At 46.7% G+C, this 22,997-nt stretch overlaps 1 protein-coding gene across 2 annotated transcripts in view; it reads right to left on the reverse strand.

The window, feature by feature from the left end:
* Window positions 1–734: 734 nt before the first annotated feature.
* Window positions 735–22,997, reverse strand: part of kcnq3 (potassium voltage-gated channel, KQT-like subfamily, member 3) — a 72,379-nt gene continuing 50,116 nt past the window's right edge. Inside the window, exons 2-16 of one of the 2 annotated variants that reach the window (XM_023815790.2) lie at window positions 17,734–17,824; window positions 17,408–17,534; window positions 16,555–16,727; window positions 16,025–16,198; window positions 15,227–15,337; window positions 13,599–13,694; window positions 13,263–13,357; window positions 12,468–12,494; window positions 8,591–8,802; window positions 7,098–7,203; window positions 6,459–6,590; window positions 5,702–5,797; window positions 5,516–5,600; window positions 5,285–5,430; window positions 735–5,188 (exon numbers count right to left, since the gene is read on the reverse strand). In XM_023815790.2, the coding sequence (XP_023671558.2) occupies window positions 4,765–5,188; window positions 5,285–5,430; window positions 5,516–5,600; window positions 5,702–5,797; window positions 6,459–6,590; window positions 7,098–7,203; window positions 8,591–8,802; window positions 12,468–12,494; window positions 13,263–13,357; window positions 13,599–13,694; window positions 15,227–15,337; window positions 16,025–16,198; window positions 16,555–16,727; window positions 17,408–17,534; window positions 17,734–17,824 (2,095 nt within the window). In that variant the 3' untranslated portion in view covers window positions 735–4,764. Of the gene's footprint in view, window positions 5,431–5,515; window positions 5,601–5,701; window positions 5,798–6,458; window positions 6,591–7,097; window positions 7,204–8,590; window positions 8,803–12,467; window positions 12,495–13,262; window positions 13,358–13,598; window positions 13,695–15,226; window positions 15,338–16,024; window positions 16,199–16,554; window positions 16,728–17,407; window positions 17,535–17,733; window positions 17,825–22,997 lie in introns of both variants that reach the window. The other variant, XM_023815789.2, reaches the window with a different exon arrangement.

Below are 22,997 nucleotides of genomic sequence, written 5' to 3' on the forward strand. Positions count from 1 at the left end.
TGTACACTGGAATTTGTGGCCATATTTTATCCTCCACCGTTTATCCCATAAAGCGATGCAGTGTCTGTCTCAGAGTTCCAGAATTCCAGTGTCATACGAAACACAGATAACTGTGCAGCGACTGAAAACCCCAGATCTCATAAGCTGACATCGGAAATGCAGCCAAAACACAGTAACCCTAGACTGGCACATAATTATATTATTCTCGTGCCTGGTTCCTCAGGGTCTACCAGCTCAAAGGTGAAGTGAGTTTGCCTATCAGCAAATACAATATAGATAAATTACTGAACGAGTCAGTGGATATAATTACAACAAAGGCACCATCCCAGTCACATGGTTGAGAATGCAGGGGGGGGGGGGGGGGGGGGTATCAGGACCTTACTGAGGCCCACGCTTGGCAGAGATCCATGGTCCTATTGGGAAACTCCACCTCATCGCTCCTCTCCCATATTTTATATAAACAGATTAAATATACGCACTGAGAAAGTGAGCAGGCTGGCATGCCATTGGTCCTCTCATCGCCAAGCAACCCTGAGCCAATCACACTCACCTCCACGTGCGACTGTTCTCCATGTAGCAGGAAGGCAGGGAATGAACATAAAACGCGCGGATGATGATGTGCATGTAAAACAAAGAATAGTTTTTTTGTGCACATACATGCAAGTATTATACATGCAAACAATTTACACCTAACATAAACAATGAAGACAGGAATATACCAGCCTATGAACGGATTTCCATTGTAGCATCTCTTTATTTTATTAGCAAGTGGTGCAGTAGTAAAGACAAACATAAAAAAAAATCAAGTAAGAATACCATTTGCATATTATTAAATGAAAATATCTTAAACTGGTTAGATCTAGAATATAAATTACAAGTACCATTTAAAAATTGCAATGAGGAAAATTATACATAGCTCTGAAGGTCACTTGTATAAAAGTTTGTTCCCTTTGTTTGGAAAAAAAAAATCGCAATGACGAAAATGAAGACAAAGCAAAGAGAAGCTTTAACAGACACATTTGTTCGATGTACTTAAAACTCGTACGAGGGCAAGGCACAAAAAATGTCTGGTCAGTCATATGCCCATAATTACAGTCTATACAGCGCGCGTACGTGTGTGCATGGAGCGACACGAGGCTGTGTCACGCTACCGCTATTTAGTACAATCACTAAACCTTAGTTATTCAAATAAGAAGAACGTTAAATATCCCTAAACCACTGTCCGAGGGTAACCTCGAAAATAAAAATGTTTGAAAAATTAACTCTATTTTGAAGAAACATTAAAGGGTTCATTTATCTGGAATGACCAAATGAGAGCAAAATTATTAGAGTCGAAGTTCAAAATGTTTTGTTAAACTCATATAAAGTGCACCTTTTCAGGAAACGAACACTAAAGACAAGTATTCTAAAACGAATTGCATTCGTATTAAGCCACTGTTGTGGCTTAGTTTCGTTAAGGATCTACGCTATAGCCACACACCCGGGTAATAGGAAGGGAAGTGAAAGCAGGAGGAAAACGTGACTTTAAGCAAACCGGCCTGCAGGGCCTCAGGAACCAGGAACTCTGCAGGGCCTCAGGAACCAGGAACTCTGCGGCCATTTTAACTTTCATTTACAACTCATTTTGACTGCACATTCATTCAGATACATCAGTTTTCTTTTTAAAAAGTGACACATAACCATATATAGAGGTGACAGGGGGTAGATTTTAGTTTCACTGCCCACAAAATTGGAGAAACAGTTAACAATCGAACAATGATTTTAAAAAGGGCTACATATAGTGGTCATAAGTATTACGATTAGATCATTAAGATGAAAGATGAAAAGCATAACTTTTACTTATCTTAGGTTACTGTGTAGCTCTTAACTATGATGAGCCAAGTATCATTATTCAGTGAAAGTCAGCCTACCAGATGGAATTACCTTGTGTTAAGTGCTGTCGAATTGAAGCACGATCTGTACACGGCACATGACGGTCCTGGTGAGGAAGAAAATCACCCTCGAGCCCCCACTGGCAGCTGTAGTTCAGTGAGGGGGTGAAAGAATGGCCTACACTTGTACAAAAAACATCCCCGTCGTTTAAAGGTAGCATAAATGTCTTTCATGATCGTCTAACACCCTACATGTGCTTCCTATGAACTGAAAGGCGAAGCCTAAGTCATACATTCAACCTTTCAATATCATCCAAAAAAACGTAAAATTTGCGGAAGGTCATTGAAGAAACAACAATTTATTCTGTAATTAAAAGTAAAATATTCTCTGTAGCCACACATTGTAACAAAACAATCATAGTCACTTCCAATCATTTTCAGATGTAAAAATATATGAACTATGCAAGGCGACAGAAAGCTTATGTTCCTGTTCCCTTATACAATAGTGTACTGCAAATTAGTTGCTGTCCCAACATATCCAAAGCTTTAATTAAGGATCAGCTGTGTTATGAAAGGTTGGTTCTTTATGACTGTTTCTTCCTTGTAACCCGACATACAATAAAAACCGTCCTATAAAATGGCCGTAGACCTTCCACCTAGAAACGATTATGCTTCGAGCAGCTGTTTGGAAGACCTTTCTTTATTTAAAAATAAGACTGAAACTCATAACAATTGTAACAGTGACTATAAGAGCGTCTCTGACATTAAGAAATGTAACATAAATTTGCTTATTTGGCTATTGTCGTCGTAAAAACAACATATGGGGGTTTCAGTAACAGTTACACAACTCATCCCAGAAGAGAATGCCTTTCCGGCATGTTTGTGTATTGCCGATATTACAAAATAAACGAGTAATTTCCTCCTGGTACTCTATCAGGGGAGTATTCACTTTTTATAGAGTATACATGATGTAGACAGAACCTGAGACGTCAACACTCAGCAGTCTCATTTAGTATCTCTATCTCGACAATGCCTTTCAAAACTCTAGTCTACTGATAAGAAGTCTTAAATAAAAGTGTGGCAACTTAAATACGCTATTATTATTATTATTATTATTATTATTATTATTAATGGAATTTATCCTGTGTTTCATAATTCATAATTGTACGTGTAGTAATGGTACCGTGGAAGTTAACAAAGAAAAAGCCTTTGGTCATACAAAGTCTTCCCATGCGTATTAATGAGGGGGTCGGAGCGACGGAAGCGTAGCACAGTACAGTACATACCGCGGCCGCTGCACACAAATGGGACACATGCTATAAAAGGCACCATTAAAAGGGCGACGTTGTTGGCCGTAAGCAGCCCGGCCATTTCCCTTCACCAGGTTGACGTGTTACAGTCTTTGCGATTCCTGTACTAGTCAGCTTTAATTCCTATGTATTCTTATGACAAAGTGACGCGCAAATTCAGAAACATGGATGCAGGGTGTATTTGTTTGTCCCTCAGAAGGGCGTGAAACTCAACACAGCTGTAAAAATGGATGTGATTTCAACATAAACAGATCTTTCTAATCCCTTAAATGTTATGTCTTGTTTTGCCAAACACTGAACTTACGCATATTTAATAGGTCTATTTGCCCAATGCTTAAGTTAAATGCTATAATGTAGGCCTATTTTAGACTATTTTTTTTCCCCGTAAGATTAAAAAACGACATTTTCATAACAATTGCATTTACCTACTTGCAGCATAACAAAAAATGTTGAACAACTAACATGCGCCATTTCTATGTGATGCTGTAAAAACCAGTACTAACCAGTGTTAAGGATAATAAGTGTTAATATATAGGGGTTTGGTTTATACTGGGGTTTGAGGTTAAGGGCTGGAGTACCGACATGGGATGATACTTGGTGTCTTCAGCAATGGATATTTATGTATGCAGAATCTCATGTTTCAACGCGGTGGAAATGCTCAAACTTAAAATTCGTTAAATGTGTGTGAATGAAGGATTTCAAGTTTCTTCTTGTGGAGGACGTTGCAATGCCTCTCGTTCCAGCTCAGAAAATGTTTTTCACCAGTTAAAAATTTGAACCTGTTTTTCCTTTGGGTAATAATAATAATAAAATAATAATAATAATAATAATTTAAAATTTTTTAAAAAAACTTATGTACTTATAAGGCTACAATCAGTATGGGGGTTTAAAATTGATCCATTAACTCTCAGTTACTTTGTGGAAAAACAGGTGGAAATTTCACACTTGTGCAAAAGCTTGATAGATCCGGCCCTTCATGTGTACCACAAATAAACGGAACCCAATTCAGAAGTCTGGGAAGTTCGCCACGTGCCACGGCATGCGACGAAAATAGGGAACCAAATAGATATTTCATTTTCGCATTCTCTTTTTTCTTGCCCAAACATATGTAGCCACACAACGTACTGCACGATAAAGCTGAGAAATGTTGTCAAAGGCATCCAGCTCAACCCTTTCAGAAACGCTGCAGATTCATGCAAACCATGCATTTAAATTATAATAAAAAAAAATTAAAAATAATGCGGTATCTTTCCAAAAATAAGTTCTTAAAAACGGCATAGCATTTAAAGTATTCATCGAGTTCGTTTTTTTAATGATTATTTTTATTATTCCCCGTTACCTGAACTTTGCAGTGTCTACCACTAAATGTGCATGCATCACATGCAGTGCTGTTTGCTTCGCAGCGATAAATAAAGCTTTGGGTGATTTTTATTAATTTTTTTGTCCTTTTGCTTAACTTTGCAATGGGTGCTCTGTACAAAGTCTGTATATTATACATATGGGGGCCACTCTTCCTCCCATTTAAATGTATCTTACCAGAAGGCAATAGCTCCGCCCCTTTTTCACCGGCCAATGACACGGGGTTAGGAGGGCGTGTTCCACACGGAGTCAGGGAAGCCCTCGCCGGTGGAGGACAGGGGGAGGGGCCCGCTGGGGGTGAAGGGGTCGGTGTCCGTGTCAGTCTCACCTTCGGCCAGGTAGCGCTTCTCTTTCACCCAGCCGGGGGCCCCGGGACCAGCCCCCGTGCTGAATGAGACGTCCTCCCTTTCCTGCGAGATACTGAAGCCGCTGGGTGAGCGCTCCAGCTCTTCGTGGTTGACGGATGGCAGCGAGAGGGGCGTGTCCACGTCGCGTCCCAAGGTCCAGCCCTGACCGGGGCGAGGGCTGGGCCCCTCGCCTCCGAAGTGGCCTTGGGTCTCCAGGAGCGAGCTGATGGGCAGCACGGTGGGGCGCTCCGTGTAGGTGGGCGCGACCGGACCCAGGGGCATGCCGTGGTCCTGCCTGAAGCTGTAGTAGGGGGTCACCTTGCTGATGGGTACCTGGTAGGGCATGTGTGGGCAGCCGTCGGTGTAGTCCAGCAGGACGCGGCGGATCTCCGCGTACCTGTTGTCCTCCTTGCCGCCGGGTTTGCCGCCGCGCGGGTCTCCCATGGTCAGCTGGGCCGCGCCGCCGGCGTCCACCTGCAAGTGCTCCGTGTGCTGCATGTGCATGTCCACCAGGAAGTCCAGCTTCTTCTCCATGTCCTCCACCTGTGGGGAGACAAGTACATGGTGGCAGGAGGGTCTGGCCGTGCTATACCCAGTCTCGTGCCCGGCCCGGACCAGCCACGGGTACCTGTCTCTCGACTCGCAGAAAACGTCCCATCATGCTTTGGTCTTCGGCCTCAGGCGCAGAGGCTTTGGATAGGTAGGGCTCGTGTCTGAGGGGTAGCAAGAGTGCGAGTCGTGGTCAAGCCGAAAGGCAGACACAGTAAAACAGCTACAGTTTAGAGAGAAACGGAAAGGTGGCTGGGAGACGGACCTGGGAGACTGCTGGGCAGGATAGGTGAACGGCGTCTTCTGGGTCTTCTTATGCTTAGGGGTCAGTGGGGGACCGGGGGCGAGAATCATGTCTAACCTGTGTGACGTCACGGGACACGCAAGGCAGCTTCACTTACACTGAGTAACCGCTGCTGAGACAAAAACTCTCAAAACGAGACATTTCATTCATCATGCTGCCATGCTGTGAAACTCCACTAAACCCGTCAACCCGTGTCACCTTAGCCATTTTGAAACCTCTCTTTAAGTCCTGTCAGTGTTTACAGTGACCATCCAACACTCTATGTGGTTCCTGCATTCCACTGCTAGCATAGCATGTTTGGCTAATCGATACCTCATCGTACTATTTAGCTAATTAAGTGAGGCGGTGGCGAAATTTTGCAAATAACATGGAATGACTGGGGTGCCCCTGACGAGAGGTTTGGGAACCGAAGAGGCGTTATTCTAGCCATCCAAGGAGATAGCAGTAAGTATTAGGAGAACGGAGGAGATTCTTGTTACTTTTCATTGCATTACTGTTCATTTGCATATATTCTATAAATACCATTTGTTTAATCCTATGATAATATTCCCCCAGCACCGGCTCCACTAAACCCTTCATATTAGCAGATTAGCATTAGCTCTGGCCTTCATATTAGCAGATTAGCATTAGCTCTACTCTTCATATTAGCAGATTAGCATTAGCTCTACTCTTTATATTAGCAGATTAGTATTAACTCTTGCAGCTGCTCCGGCCTCACCTTCCTTGCAGGTACTTGATCCTGCAGAGCATGTCCAGATGTCCAGCCGAGTACTGCTCGATCACATCCTTCACGTCATATGGCCGTAGCGTCTCCTTAAAGCGCTTCTTGCTCAGCAGGAACTTCATGATCCTGCGGGGACAGACCGGGAAACGCGACCGGGCTGAGAACAGGATCAGGAAGGAGGCTGACTGAGAACAGGAACGGGAAGGAGGCTGACTGAGAACAGGATCGGGAAGGAGGCTGACTGAGAACAGGAACAGGAAGGAGGCTGAATGAGAACAGGATCGGGAAGGAGGCTGACTGAGAACAGGAACAGGAAGGAGGCTGGCAGTGGGTACGAGGCAGGGAGCCGTCAGCCTGTAGTTTGGAGTTCAGTGGCAGGACAGAATCGGGAGAAACCAGACCGGCTTTGCTAACTAATGATGGAGGACATGTTCTGTGGTCAGCTACATACAAACTTAATTACATTGTACAGCTGAATAAGGAATATCTATCTAAAACGGCCGCTGACCAAGAGTCCTCAAAGTTACAATGATGATGAGGTGTAATATGGTGCGGTTCCTATGGTAACATGGTGGCATTCCAGTTAGTGTTCTCCTCGTGTTCCCCATCACAGCTGTGCTGGTCCCATCTCACCTGACAGCCCTGATGACCAGTTTGAGTGTGGGGATCATGGCCTCCAGGAGAACATCGGCTGGAAAGCCCCGGTCCTCACAGGCGCCCTCCGGTGGAGCTCCGGCATCTGACAGGAGAGAAACACGAACTCAGGCCGCCCGCAAAGCGCTCCCAGGCTCCGGTACCCTAAACCCTAACCCTAACCCTCTCTAACGGAGAGCAAAGCGCTCCCAGGCTCCGGTACCCTAAACCCTATCCCTAACCCTCTCTAACGGAGAGCAAAGCGCTCCCAGGCTCCGGTACCCTAAACCCTATCCCTAACCCTCTCTAACGGAGAGCAAAGCGCTCCCAGGCTCCGGTACCCTAACCCTATCCCTAACCCTCTCTAACGGAGAGCAAAGCGCTCCCAGGCTCCGGTACCCTAAACCCTATCCCTAACCCTCTCTAACGGAGAGCAAAGCGCTCCCAGGCTCCGGTACCCTAACCCTAACCCTCTCTAACGGAGAGCAAAGCGCTCCCAGGCTCGGGTACCCTAACCCTAACCCTCTCTAACGAAGAGCAAAGCGCTCCCAGGCTCCGGTACCCTAACCCTAACCCTAACCCTAACCCTCTCTAACGGAGAGCAAAGCGCTCCCAGGCTCCGGTACCCTAAACCCTAACCCTAACCCTCTCTAACGGAGAGCAAAGCGCTCCCAGGCTCCGGTACCCTAAACCCTATCCCTAACCCTCTCTAACGGAAAGCAAAGTGCTCCCAGGCTCCGGTACCCTAAACCCTAACCCTAACCCTCTCTAACGGAGAGCAAAGCGCTCCCAGGCTCCGGTACCCTAAACCCTATCCCTAACCCTCTCTAACGGAGAGCAAAGCGCTCCCAGGCTCTGGTACCCCGCTGCTCTTCACTACTTTTCACTAAAGCCAAAGCTTTGTTATCTATTACCCGTTCATTTTAAGAGGGGGGCATTTACCAGTGCCTAGCAACAGAAAATCATTTTTATAGATCCTCTGGCTCCATGGGCGTAAATTACGGGGAGGATGGGGGAGTTGTAACCAGCTAATCAAAACCAGCTAATACATCCCCCCCCCCCACCCAATAATCATGTTTCCACTTAAAGACCTCAACCCCCCAGTGCTGAAACCAAATTTACGCCCTTTCTGGCTCATTTGAAAACTTTCCAAACCTATGGCCAGGAGAGACCTAAATGACTTGTTACATTACATTTATTTATATGTATATATTTAAAATAATCATCTATATTTACACAGCACTTTTTAAACAAGGGATGCAGCTCACAGTGCTTCACATATGAGAATAAAATATTAAAATATAAAAAAATAAAATAAATTTAGCAGACACTTTAATCCCAAGGAGGATCAGATGAGGTTATGGGCCTTGCTCAAGGGCCCAGTGGTGAGATCACTCTCCCGGCCACGGGATTCAAACCAGCAACTTTCTGCTCACCTATCCTAACCCACACAGCCACAGATCACCCCCATAGCGCTTGGTCAAGCCCCCTACCTTCCGAGCTCTGTCTGAGGGCGTAGGCCTTCATGCGGAAGGCTGTACGGAATCTCTCCCGGTTGCTGAACCCGGCGGGCTTGGGCTCCTTGGGGGGGCCCTCCTCGATGCCGTCAGCGCTGAGGGGCACCAGCGGCTTCCCCCTGACGGCGGCTGCTGCGGCTGCCCGCGGGTTGGACTGTCGAACCCGCTCCAGTAAGCTCAGCTTTTGGCTGGGGGAGGACGACAGAGACCAGTGTGAGACTGGATCCGAAATGTTTAACTACAGCCACTGACCGGCCACTCAGGAGCAAACGGCATCCCAATCCTGACCAACATTTTGGAAAACTGGTCCCCATAAGGTAAAAAAAAAAAAACAGGTATTCATCACGTTGTGGGGACATTTGGTCCCCACAAGGCAAGGTATACCTGGGCCACACACACACACACACACACACACACACATATTTATTACCTCAGACGCTTAAAAACATAGCCTACATATATATTTCTTTCTCAATCAAAACATTTTGTCACGGACACATTTGATGATCCCAGATCAGGACATTTTACGTAAAAAAAAAATAGACAATTTGAAAAATGACCCTGAGCTGTGAATTATACAGTGTAAGACTCGCAGTCAGTCACACTTTGCGAATATACTGCACGATATTGCTACACTGACAGCACAATTTGACACCAATCCATGACCTAAATGAGGATTACAGAAAACTAATCAACACAACCTTTAGCGCAGTTAATGAGTTTTTATCTTCATAACTAAGTCATTCCTTATTCCCTTACTCAGGCCTGCCCAGCCTCTTGAAAGGTCACTGGCATATAACACACAGATGCTCTTCTCTCATCCTGACACGGGCCAGCCTGCCTGGCCCCTTAATTACGCTCCGCTATCATGTTTTACTTTAACGAGGACACAGGGAACTGTTCTTCTCGTCTGGACACGGACCTTTCCGCCGGCTCCATGAAGCTGAATCCCGATCCAAACGGTGATCGCACGCACCGAGAACATGGTCGGGTCCTGATAACCGATCCGTGTCTGAGAGACCCTTGTCATCATGTACTGTAACAGTGGGTTTTGTTTAACGTGCTTTGCTGATATCCCTGATACAGGTGATGTCATGGATAATGGGAAATGGATCCCAACAACTAATCCTAATGGTTTACAATCTGATTTGACACTGAGGATTCATGTTGGCTGTGACATACTTGTAGCGTTCGCTAAATTCATACACTCTACTGCAGTCTCTCTAAAGGTTCGGTTTGCAATGCCCTGAAAGAATTAAGGTGAAGTTAAACTAGGTCCCAATAATATATAGTAATCATAAGCGATTTTAAACCAGTGAGATGCTGCATACCCAAAAAGCAGTAATTTTACATATTTATTTCTTTTTTAAACGGGAACGCAGTGATGGTGAACTCCCGGGTTTGCCCCCCTTTGCCATTTGCTTTACTGCCAACTTAAAGTGCCCCCCCCCCTTACCGTAACTCAACCCCCCGACCCCGGGGTCAGGTTCAGAGTCCGCGAGAAAGCGGACCTTTTTGGACCTGGAGCTGCCGGCAGTGTTTGGCAGAGACGGCCGCTGTACAATAAAACCCTCGGCCTCTGGATGAAGGGGGGGGTGGGGGGGGGGGGGCAAGAAGAGACTGGAGCATTCTCCTACTTTTGCTCCCACAGTGAACACAATATACTCCTCTATCTCCTGCCCAGCATAAAGGCAAGAGATTAAGGTGCTGAGAGTGAGGAGAATGGGGGGCTTTTAGTGCACAGAGAGGGGGCAATGAAATTCCCACTGACTAGCTCTTGTGCTACATAAAGAGTGGAAAATTAGATCCCAGTGTTGTATGGGCATAAGCGATGTAAAATAAGCTCTTACCAAAGCAGCCCTTCAAAGGCAGCAGAGTTCACGTGGACCGATTCCCAAGTGGCCTAGCTGCCGTTCCCGGATAATGCTTCTTACGGCCTCACCAGCTGACTCTGACCAGATCGCTGACTCCAAACAGTATGAAGAACAAGCTTTCCGTTTACAAGACCTCTGAAGCGCATTCTGAAGCCAGTGGCTCGGATCTCCAAACCCAGCGGCTTCTTCTCCGAGCGACGGCACGACCGCCGCAGCACGCCACCGCCACCTTTCTCTGCGGGCCCCGTTTATTGTTTCTGCGGCGCCCCCTCAAAAAAAAAAAAGCACACCAGCGTAGTGACTCATCCTGGCTAACAGGGGGCGCTGAAAACTCAAGGGCTCCACGGAACTGCCTGGTTCATGTGATTTGAGTGTCTTTCTCAAGCCCGAGTCGGGCACCCAGCACCCAACAACAAATCATGGACATTTGGGCCAGATGGAGGGCATTAGTAAGGAGGCAGAAGTCATTCTTAATAAAGAAGGTCAACATGGAAGAGCTTCCCTGGTTTCCCAGAGGGGTTCATAAAGACAAGAGACTCTCTCTGCAGAGTCCTGGCCCTGAGGAAGACAGCATACTAGGATGAAGCTAAGCTTTGAGTGGACCTGCGCGCCTGTGTGAGTGTTCTGTGATTGGACGCAAGCTGCTTCTCTAATTAAACCAACCTTGCATTAACACAAACGAGATGCGAAATAAAAGGGAATAAATCGATGACGTAGAGTGCGGCGCTCTTGGCAGAAATACGACGCACTTACATGGGGAAAATTAATCGGAACGCTAAATCATTTTAACCCCATTAACACAAATCAATCATGACCCTATTCTTCCCTCTCACACGCCCCAGTGGGACGTCCTGTAAATATCGGCAGGTGCTGAATCACGGGCAGCACTGGACAGCAACTTCAAAAAATAAACTTTTACAAGTATGAAGTAAGTATTTCACAAAAGGGCACGGGCCACCGTTCATCACCAAGCGGGACACGATCAAGGGAGAGCATGTTCCTGCCAGACAGCCGTTAGATTCATGAGCATGAACGGATTCGTCATTAGCCAACGGGAAGTGCGAGTCTCTGTCTCATATTTAATACATTTTTAATGGAGGTCATTAGCTGCCATTCACTGCGAGAGACATTTCAGGCATTAAATAATAAGGGAGGGTATTAACAGATGTATATTTTAGGAATGCAATTCATTTTTGTCTCCAGTGAGAGTGCAATTCATTTCAGGGAAAACAGAATGCGACACACTGTCTTTAACGTAATGGAACTTCAATGATCTTACGCTATGTACAGAAACACCCAATGCGGGCGACACCTGTAGCTATTGATCTGAGTGCCTGTCTACGCTGTCGGTCAGCACCAGGACTGGGGGACGGAGGCGCACCCCCAGCCCTGCATGTGTGCCATTTGCACGCTTTCCCCACGTTGAGCGTCCCCGCAACCCAGAGACATGCAGGCCATATAAGCAGAACTGGCACGCTGGTGTCTAAATCGCCCGTGGTTTGTGATTGTGTGCATGTGCCCTGCAACGGCCTGGCATTCCTCGAGGCTGTATCCCTGCCCTGTGTCGGGCTCCAGACTCCTCTGCAACCTGGGATAAGCAGCTGGAAAATGCTTGACTGAAAGGACAACGGGAGTCTTTGTTCTGGTTCATATTGCGCCATGGTCAAGCGATAACCCAGGGCTTATTAAACCATTTTATCTCGTTAAAGCATCGTTTATCTCGTCCTGCAGAACCTTTATATTCACTCATTTTATGCGGCTCTTTTATCGAAAGCAACTTGTGCTACAGAGAGGAGTTATAATTTATGTGCTCTCCCAGGGATTTGAACACATGACCTTTGTGTTGTTACCACAACACCTGTACTGTAAATTCACTTGTCGAGCTTCAGGAACTACTGGTTAAAGCAGTGCTCGGTAAACCCACACCTGGGACCTGAAATGCACAGGAGCACACACACAGAGGACGCAAACTGACTCACCTGGTCATTGCCTCTAAGTGATCCTTCCTGCAGGAGGAAGCAGAAAAAAAAAGAGTTCGCTTCACTTTCGCTTGCTGGGGGTGTAGATTTTGCTGTAAAACACTGTGTGAATCGTTTCCCAGGTTACTGACATCAATCATTTCATTCGTGCAGAGGATCTGAACCAAGTTTGCGACTCTGGTCACCCGTCACGCTTGATATAATTTTCCCACAATTATCTGTGAACCTCTGGTCATCTGAGGGAGCCGTTGGGCTGCCTTGACAGCTCAACCACCCCTCATCCCCCCAGCGCAGACATACTACAACAAATTTAATGCCACGTCCTGCCATGCCATGTTTTGTTACCTTGAAGAATTAGCTCTCGCTTTTTGTGGTGGGATTCCAGGGTTTAAACGGAAGCCAAAGTGTCAACTTCTGCCTAAACCGACTCATGCAGGCTAGATGCCAAAAAAAAGATGCACAGACAATGTGTAAAGCAACAGCAAAAATAATCACAATAAACACACCACACAACAACAAATACACAAATAAAATATGATCAGAGTTCAGTTCTGATGATCGATTTGTCTCCTAAATGTACAGAGATGCATAAATGATAAAAGAGTAACAAAAGAAAAGCAATAACATAAACACATGCAAACAAATGATGGAAAATAAAAGTTTTACCGTGACTCATGAAAATGAAATATTCGGATATCAAGACGGAAATGTGGGATTTGGCGGTGGGACGGTGGTGCCCCACCCAGCTCAGGGGGCGTGGCCACCAGATGGGTGGGCGTGGCTTTATTTACATGCCTGAAGCACGGCAGGGATATGATGGTCTCGTAGAACCTCCAGGTGGCGATGAGGTCCTCCCGGGCAGGATCGGTGGCATAGTATCTCCAGGCGGACTGCAGAGAGGAGGCATCATAAGCACAATATCTCACTAACCCTTACAACTAACCAACCAGTATGGGCTACACTGAAACTACACTGACATGCTAAGCTCCTTTTCAGGGACACATCACTGAATGATCCTTACAGTCTTTGCCCTAAGACGCTGTTTATACACCAGGCTGGTGCAGCTTTATGAATGCATAGATCTGGAGGACAGGGAGCGGGTCCAGATGGGGAGGCGAGGACGGCTCTCACCTGGATGAGTCCAGCAGCTGGGTGCCTTCTCTTCTCGAAGTGCTTCTGCCTGTGCTGCTCCTGGACCTTCAGAGCCAATCCTGATCCCAGGATGCCCTGCAGAATACAGCCTACTCATCAGCCAGAAGTTCCTTAAAACCAGTCCCTCCATATTGACTGTATAATTCGCCGTGATCATCGATGAAAGATGGGAACATTTAGGAGTATGTACATTTTCAAGTAGGAGTGCAGGCACCATCAGGTAGGAGTATGTGCATTGTCATGTAGGAGTACTCACACTGTCATGTAGGAGTACTCACACTGTCATGTAGGAGTACTCACACTGTCATGTAGGAGTATGTGCATTGTCATGTAGGAGTACTCACACTGTCATGTAGGAGTATGTGCATTGTCATGTAGGAGTACTCACACTGTCATGTAGGAGTATGTGCATTGTCATGTAGGAGTACTCACACTGTCATGTAGGAGTATGTGCATTGTCATGTAGGAGTACTCACACTGTCATGTAGGAGTACTCACACTGTCATGTAGGAGTACGTGCATTAGCATTTAGGAGTACTCACACTGTCATGTAGGAGTACGTGCATTAGCATTTAGGAGTACTCACACTGTCATGTAAGAGTACGTGCACTGGCATTTAGGAGTACTCACACTGTCATGTAGGAGTACGTGCATTAGCATTTAGGAGTACTCACACTGTCATGTAGGAGTATGTGCACTGGCATTTAGGAGTACTCACACTGTCATGTAGGAGTACGTGCACTGGCATTTAGGAGTACTCACACTGTCATGTAAGAGTACGTGCATCGTCATGCTGCAATCAGCTGGGTCTCATAGCCCAAATCCCCCCTCTGCACTCCCCCTCCTGTTTCCCCACCCCCTTGGTATCAGGATTATTACTGGTAACTAAAACTATAAGGTAACATTTTTGCAAATAGGAATAACAGAAGATCCTAAAATAAAATTAAAAAGTACAACTATAAACACTGCTTTCAAAACTAACTGGAAAAAAACTAAAAACAACCGTCAAACACTTTTTTGTTTTTAATACTACTTAGCTAAAGTAATGATTAAATCTTTAATTACCATTATTAATATGTGGAGGATGTTAATTTGTGAAGGATGTTAATCCCATTTTGAAGAGATTTGTACATAATGTGCAATGTTTTCATGTAGGATTCTCTAAACATCAGACGCATAAAATATCTCAACAACTTATGGTTTATCTTATAAATAAAATGACTAAAACTAAAAAATGAAACCACAACAAATAAAAACAAAATAGAAATACATCTTTATTACATCTTTATGTAATAAAATCGAGCAAAACCACACAGAAACCTAATTAAAACTAAGCTGAATTTAAAAAAAAAAAAACTAAATTATGAGAACACTGCTCTGTATACTGATTATCTATGATATATGTGCAATATCATTTCAACTTGCACTACAATAAACATCCATTTTGCACTATGCCTTCTGTACATTCTTTTATTCTTTTTTTTTTCACAAACATGTGTGTTCGTACTAACTGGCAATAAAGTGAGTTCTGATTCTGATTCTGACCTGACCAGCGCCACCTGCATGCAGGCACTGGAAGCACAGGACGGCCGAGCAGAGTCACTCACGGCAGGAAGTGCGAAGAACGAGACACCGATGAGGGCGAAGGTGCCGGCTAGCAGCCGGCCAGCCCACGTCTTGGGTGTTTTGTCCCCGTAGCCAATGGTGGTCAGCGTGATCTGTAGTGCCATGGAGACACGGCGTCAGCAGCATTTCATCTGGAACCAGTCACTATTGTAACTGCAACAATGTAACAGTAACTATTGTAACTGTAACAGCATAACAGTAACTACTGTAACTGTAACAGTGTAACAGTAACTATTGTAACTGTAGCAGTGTAACAGTGACTATTGTAAATGTAACAGTGACTAGTTCATTTGGAACCAATCACCAGGCTCTTAGAACTTGCGTATCATGGAGGCAGCAGCCTTTCATTTGGAAAACCTCCTTGCCGTTCTGACACTGTGCTCAATCACAGTATGTTAATCTTCACATAACAGAGGTCAACATATGTTCTCCTGGATTTTTCCAGTTTGAAAGAATGGGCGTGCCAAAACAGAAGTCATGTCCACCACTGAACATCTCATCTATTCTTTGTAGACCCCCTCCCTCCCCAACAAGGAACACAGACACAGTTTTTCAGAAGGGAAGGAGACACACTAATTCAATTTGGAAAGACTACATGAAAAAGAATAAGAACTTCTTTCCTCAGTTTGCATCTCTGTCCATTTACCAGTTTTCTGGGGTAGGGACACAAAGGCTGAGAAGTGGGGCTCAGAAGATCAAATCCTCCATAAGCATGTGACTGGTTACCGGACCAGAACATGAACACCACCTCACGGTTCCAAATCTCCATGCATTCTTACCAAGCCCCACCAGAGGGCGTCGGCATAGGTATCAAAGTCCTGCTGGGGGGTTTGGGCGGTCGGAGCATCTCGGTCCACTGTGTCCGTGGTGATGTCATCCTTCTCCACCAAGTAGACCAGGAAGGAGGCCAGGATGAGGGAGAGGAAGCCGATGTACCAGGCTGTGATGAGCTCCTGGAGCAGGGGAAGAGATGTCAGCGCGTGGATCCGGGCCGGATCCCTTACGAGCCAGCGTCAGCTGTGACCGATCAAGTGCGGTTATCGTCAACGAAAGGCGCCGAGCATCTCGGTGGCAGGACGTCAGGAAAGTTGCGTGTACTTTCAAAGACACCCTACTTGGATGAAAGCACAGCGAGCCTCACAGAGATCTGGGTGCTGGGCGGGGGGAAGAAGCTCACAGCAGCGAGCAACCTTGGGCTGTTCTGCGTCGGAACCGCAACTCGACAGGAAACTGGAGTGGGGGGCAGCAGGGCGGGGTCCGGGAGCAGGCGGGGCTGGGGAGGGTAAGGCTGGGGGGGGGGGGGGCATACCTTGCTGTGAGCGTAGATGGCGGAGCCCAGCAGCTTCCAGGTGCCGCCCCTGCGGTCCATCCGCAGCATGCGCAATATCTGCAGGAAACGCAGACTGCGCAGAGACGTGGCCAGCACATTGCCCTGGTTGCGCACCACCACCACTGGCACCGATGCAATCAGCACGAAGATGTCTGCCAGAGATGAGAAGAGCACGCACACACACACACACACACACACACACACACACGGACAGGGACACAGACACAGTCAGGCAGCAGCAGGGTGACCAACATCACCTGCAAAGCTGGTGCTGCGTGGTTTTGGGCAGTTTCTTCATTTTGCAGAATTTCCACACAGTGCCAAGAGTGCTGACCTCAGGACCAAAGGTTCTTCTGCCTGCGGTCGGCCAGTGTTCTCCTCTACAGTTCTAAGCTGACTCACGTGTGTTTTAATAACACGATTCGTTCCAGTTTATGGGCCTGGGGCACGAATTAACCACCTCAGACTCGTCTTCACTCAATCATGTCCTCCTAATGATGGCATCGGCCAAGCGAGTAACGAATCCCAGCCTTTTCTAGCGTCTCCATGACTTTGGTTTCGGAGTTTCAAGACGGCTTTATCGTAAGGCATCCGTGAAAGGTGGTATATTTAAGTTCAAGTTCAAAGTTTTATTTGTCACGCATACACAATCATACGCTGTACTTCTCTGCATGTGATGCTATTTCCACCTGCTTCCTGAACTGCCCTTGAAAGGAAATATGTAATACAAAGTAAAACAAAAATAGTATAAAAAGATAAGAATAAATAAGAACTCATTGAACTCAGCAAAATCAGGACGTGCACCCAACCCCCCCCACTCAGTCATAGTTACCTAAAACGCAGAGGGGTTTGCGGGCAAACTTCAAACGGCCCCTCCATCCCTTGTATCGGCAACAGCATCCGGCCGCCCAGATCCGCAGACCAAACTCCCCGCCGAAGATGAAGATCGTGAAGGTCTCCTGAACGCCGGTGAAGATGCAAAGCAGAGTCAGCATCTCACGGCGCCATGACTCCACATTTCAGGAGGCGCACCCCCGGAGAGTTTGGGCAGGTGTGCAGAAACAGATGCTGCCCTGTCATTCATATGTGATCCAACGGAAAGGCGTAGATGGACCCAGGCAATCAAATGGGCAGTCAGGGTCAGACAAAGCTGCTTACCAGTATGACGAGCCAGTAGGCAGACAGTGCTTCATGTTCCTTGAACGTGGTTAATATGGATAATATTAAACAGCCAAGCACGATTAAGAATCTGGAAAACAAACAGAATAACCAACAATCAATCATCACAAACTCTATTTGCTAAGGTAACATTTCATCACTTATTAGTTGGGGAATTCATTTAATGGTCGACATGCCAGAGAGAAAGCTTATGTGGCATATTTTGTCACCTCTGGCGAAAGGTAACCTGCTGTAAGATGAAGTTGCCATTAGTACTCAAGTATTACTGGGGTAAAAGGCTGCAAACAGTAATATATCCACTAGAGGGAGCTAAACATCTAACTTTCACTTTTGAAGTTCAGAGCACCTTTCTCAACCGTAGCTCAGAAAGCATGCAGAGTTTGCATGTTCTTCACATGCTGCTGTGGTTTTCTTCTGGGACTCCATATACCCTCCCCTCCCCAGAACTTCATAGAAATTCTGGTAGGCAAATATTTGTAAATTGCCTCTAGTGCCTGTTAGAGTTGTCTGCCCCGTGAAGGCTGGTATCCCATCCAGATTCTTCCATGCCTTGTGTCCTATGGTGCCTATGGGTCTATGCTGAGATAGGCTTCGGGCCGCCTGCGGGCCTATGCCGAGATAGGCTTCGGGCCGCCTGCGGGCCTATGCCGAGGTAGGCTTCGGGCCGCCTGCGGGCCTATGCCGAGATAGGCTTCGGGCCGCCTGCGGGCCTATGCCGAGATAGGCTTCGGGCCGCCTGCGGGCCTATGCCGAGGTAGGCTTCGGGCCGCCTGCGGGCCTATGCCGAGATAGGCTTCGGGCCGCCTGCGGGCCTATGCCGAGGTAGGCTTCGGGTAGGCTTCGGGCCGCCTGCGGGCCTATGCCGAGATAGGCTTCGGGCCGCCTGCGGGCCTATGCCGAGGTAGGCTTCGGGTAGGCTTCGGGCCGCCTGCGGGCCTATGCCGAGATAGGCTTCGGCCCGCCTGCGGGCCTATGCCGAGATAGGCTTCGGGCCGCCTGCGGGCTTATGCCGAGATATGCTTCGGGCCGCCTGCGGGCCTATGCCGAGATAGGGTTCGGGCCGCCTGTGGGCCTATACTGAGATAGGCTTCGGACCTTCCCCTGACCCTGAGCTAGATAAATGACTGCAACAAAGATGACTGAAAAGTTTTCTCAAGGACATACAATTGACAATGTGAGCCACGTACAATTTTAACTGAAGACATTCATCAAACATAAAAAAAACTGACCCAGCCAGTTTGCTTACCAAAATACTAGAGAAAATACAGATATCATCCCAAAAATACAAAATCACTGGAGACCAAAATATCAATGGTCTCAGCCAAATAGAACAACATTTACTCTTCCCTTAAAGGGGAGGGGGGACCCACTGATCTAGCAATTACAATTTTGTGACACAGGATGGAAGACTACATCCAAATTCCCCAAATCAGCATCACACAAGAGTCTCCAGTTCATGTCAAAGGTCACAAAGTGCAGGGGACACCGAAATGAGGAACGGAGGGACATTGGGGTACAAAGGGTGTGAAAACGATGTGACAAGATATTGGTGAGAATACGTGATTAAGAATACACGATTTCCCACAGCAGGGATCAACTTGAAAGAAGAACCTGTATTAAGCAATATATCAATCCATACATTATCTTTTTTGTGAAGAATGAATCAGCATTCACCTCTATTTCTATGCATCTCCTTCTCAGCTACATAAGCCAGAGAAATGTTACTGAACACCCCGCATTTTTGACACATCTGAAGTCTGGAGAAGGACTTGGTTTTACTCACGCTGCCCGATATTAAACCTCCGCCCTGGATAGTGGCACGACCATGGGCTTCAGCGCAACGGCTGCCTATCAAAGCGGCTCTCTTCTCCTCAAGCCAGTTTGCTGAGCCCCGATGGAGCCTGAATGCTTCCTGCGGTCGACATGCGCTGCCGGGCATGGAGGAACAATGGGCACACAAGGGGTACGAGGGTATGGCCAGCTGGGATTCAAGACCGTATTCCATCACAGACAGGGGAGTATACAGGGGTGGGGCCACTGGCCCCAACTGAAAGCTGGTTGGCCCCTGGAGAACCCTTTCTGTGTCATTCACCGATTTAAAACACATCATTGGCTAATGACAGGAATGGCCCCTCTGTATGAATTATGGTCCCTTTTATGCCCCCCAAGCATAAGGTCACTCTTAACAGGCTCCTCTATCCCCTCCACCTGTCCTATCCCCCCCTCCCCCCCGAGAGTCAGCCATGGGAGTGTGATAGCTTCCCATTGCTTCCCCAACGCTGCGTGCGGCACGACAAAGCAGCCCAACCCGACTCAGGCCGTTAAGCACGGACCATCTGGAAAAGATTCCCAAAGTGTCACGAGGCACCCTAAGTCCCCCGCAAAAACAGGCTACTGGAAGAAAGAGAGGAAGGTCAGCTGACATGAAGAGTGAGCCGGTCATCCGTTAAAGCGCCCTCTCGCCACGTATCCATGCGCGACCCCGCACGAGCTCCACACGGGCGCCTCGCTCCCAGACGACGCCGTGCCGCGAGTCAAGCGATTGGCCAGCGCTCCGGCTGTCCCGCCAGCTCCTTGGCTGTTTCCCCCGGAAACGGGCAGTTTTATGGGGCACCGCAGATTAATGTGCCTTCGCATGGCCCATTCTCCCCACAGATTAACGAGATGGCTTCATTTGCAGGAATAAAACATTATGCTCATTGGTGCTGCTTCGCGACAGCTAAAAATAGGTGGCACTTCGGCCTCTGATGGGGGAGGAAGATGGCAATCAGATATAGCACTGATCCCCAGCTTAAATATCCATATCTCCCCCACCCTGATCCTCTGACACCGGCAGTCATCCACTAACCTGGGCAATAGTTTGTCATGCTCAGATTATCTCACTGCGACCTCTTAATGGAAGGGCTCACTGTGGAGTGTGGCTCGGTAGATACTACTGCGCCATGCATCCTGGTTTGGGACTTCAGGGAAAGCATGTCCTCCCCGTGTAGCTGAAGTGTCTTCTGGGTACTCTGGGTTCCTCCCACAGTCCAAAATGCAGTACAATCTACTATAATTGCCCCTAATTTATGACGGTGTGTGAATCTGTGCATGTATGTGCCCAGCGACGGACTGGCATCCCATCCAAGGTAGACTCCAGCCTTGAGCCCTATGATACCAAGAATAACGCCCCCCCCCCCCACGTCCATGACCAGGAAAAGCAGTTAGCAGACAGATGGGTATTTGGACACAGGTGTACACACATCACAGAGTCTTCAGCTTACAATGCAAATGCAAACCTAAGAGATAAGCTCTCCCCGCCGACAGAGAACTGCTTGTACAGGCAATATGAGCTCTCATATTGATGGATGGATGAGTACCAATAGCATCGATGAAGACGGATGACACATAAAACGATGATTATCATCGTCAGACGGCGTACTCGTGATGTTAGGAAGAGGCCGGTGCCACGTGAGCTTGTTACCGCTGGATGTGATCATCGTCATGGGAAACTCTCTGTGACTCAACAGCGGCGGCTGTAAATCACGAAGGGGGAAACGAGACGCTACGCCCAGCAAGCCGGCGGGCTTAAGCCCACAAGTCATGCCTCCTGGTCCTCCTGCCAATTAAAACATGGCTAACCAGCATGTCCGCTGGCCAGAAACCTGACGGCTGACAGTGCAACCGGTGGCGGGATCAAAACGGGCGCCAAGGAACAGAAGCGCAGAAACTGGAAAACGCTGCAATGCACGGGGTGACGGTGTAACGCGGTGTCACTCAGGAAGCGGGGGGGAATGATCTGCAAGACGCCGGAGCCTCATTGGTGCTCTGCAGTTGGATGGAACCGATCGGCATCTAGCCACAATCCAGTACCAGATTGCCAAAGGTCACTTTTAAAAATGACTGGCAGCCAGACGAGAATGACTGTGCATCTAGTATATAGCAGATGCCCCGCTCGGACGAAGATTATTAAATCAGGAGCGGCAGTAATAATGAATTAATTATTTAAATATCAACATACAATGAAAGCCGCAGCAGGTGGTAATCAGAATTAATCTAGCTGGCAAACTTGGGCACCTTTGTTGCCTCAGGTGTGCGGACAGGGAATTAACATATTCCAATATAAGGCTGGGGATTATGCATGTTTTAAAAAAACGTTTGAGGCCATTTTGTTTGGTTAATTAAACTCCACTGTTCCCTTAGAGGAAAGAGCAAACGATAGTTTTGGGTTCGTAAAAGTCCAAATGCACTTGACATGATCTCAGACCTGCTGGTCCATGTAAATGTAGTACATCTGAGTGATATGTACCCTTGTGTATAAATCTGCTGCTTATTTTAACCAACATCCAATGAAAACAAGTATCTGTGAGATCTTCCTTCCTAAACATAGTCTATGAACCATCCATCCATCCATCCATCCATCCATCATCTAACCAATTTTCCTCAGTATACAGACCATAATAAATAAAATGTCCAACGCATGTCTGGATCATCCATCTGTTGCGATCGTTTAAAGTCAATCTGAAAATCGGAGCACACAAACATTATATTTTCAATTACCGTGTTGGCCAAAATACAATACTTTTTTTTTTCCCTCAAAATACTTCTGAAAAAGTGATATCATCTTATATTCATGGTCTAGACAAAAAGGGGAATAGATGGGGCCAAATAAGATATTTTGTAATGAGCTTTTAATACAGATTTGCCATATTACAGATTTCTTGCGTGAGCGTGAATCAAAAAGCACGAGTGTCACGCCAGATGCATGACAGTTGGCAACCCTGCATGTGTTTAGCGTGTATCCCTGACTGTCATGCAAATTGTTGGCTTCCCTGTCTGTGCCACTGCTGGTATTAAACTGATACTGACTGTCAATAAAGATATCAACATTCATTTTAAAAGAGCTGCCATATCATTTATTGACACAGCTCTACCTTTCTCTGAAATGCTTTTTTTACCCTCTTCATGTGGGTTTGCTGCACCAAAGACATTCTACACCCTCAAGTGCTGTGTAGTTTGTAATATTGATTATCTACCACCATCCCCCTGAAATAATGCGTTTGGTTTTTTAAATGTTTGCTGTTTAATACACTTATTGTAATCTCATTGCCTGTGGTTGCTGGTTATCTTATTATATGATCAAATAAAATCATTTTTCTTTATATAGATTTGGTATTCCAAAAACTTTTTCTCCAAAAATAGTTCCCAAAAAGTGGGGTATTGTCTTATATTCAGGGCAATACGGAAGTTAATGTCCTGCAGTT

This window comes from Paramormyrops kingsleyae, chromosome 4 (assembly GCF_048594095.1).
Source record: "Paramormyrops kingsleyae isolate MSU_618 chromosome 4, PKINGS_0.4, whole genome shotgun sequence".
NCBI classification, from domain to species: domain Eukaryota; kingdom Metazoa; phylum Chordata; class Actinopteri; order Osteoglossiformes; family Mormyridae; genus Paramormyrops; species Paramormyrops kingsleyae.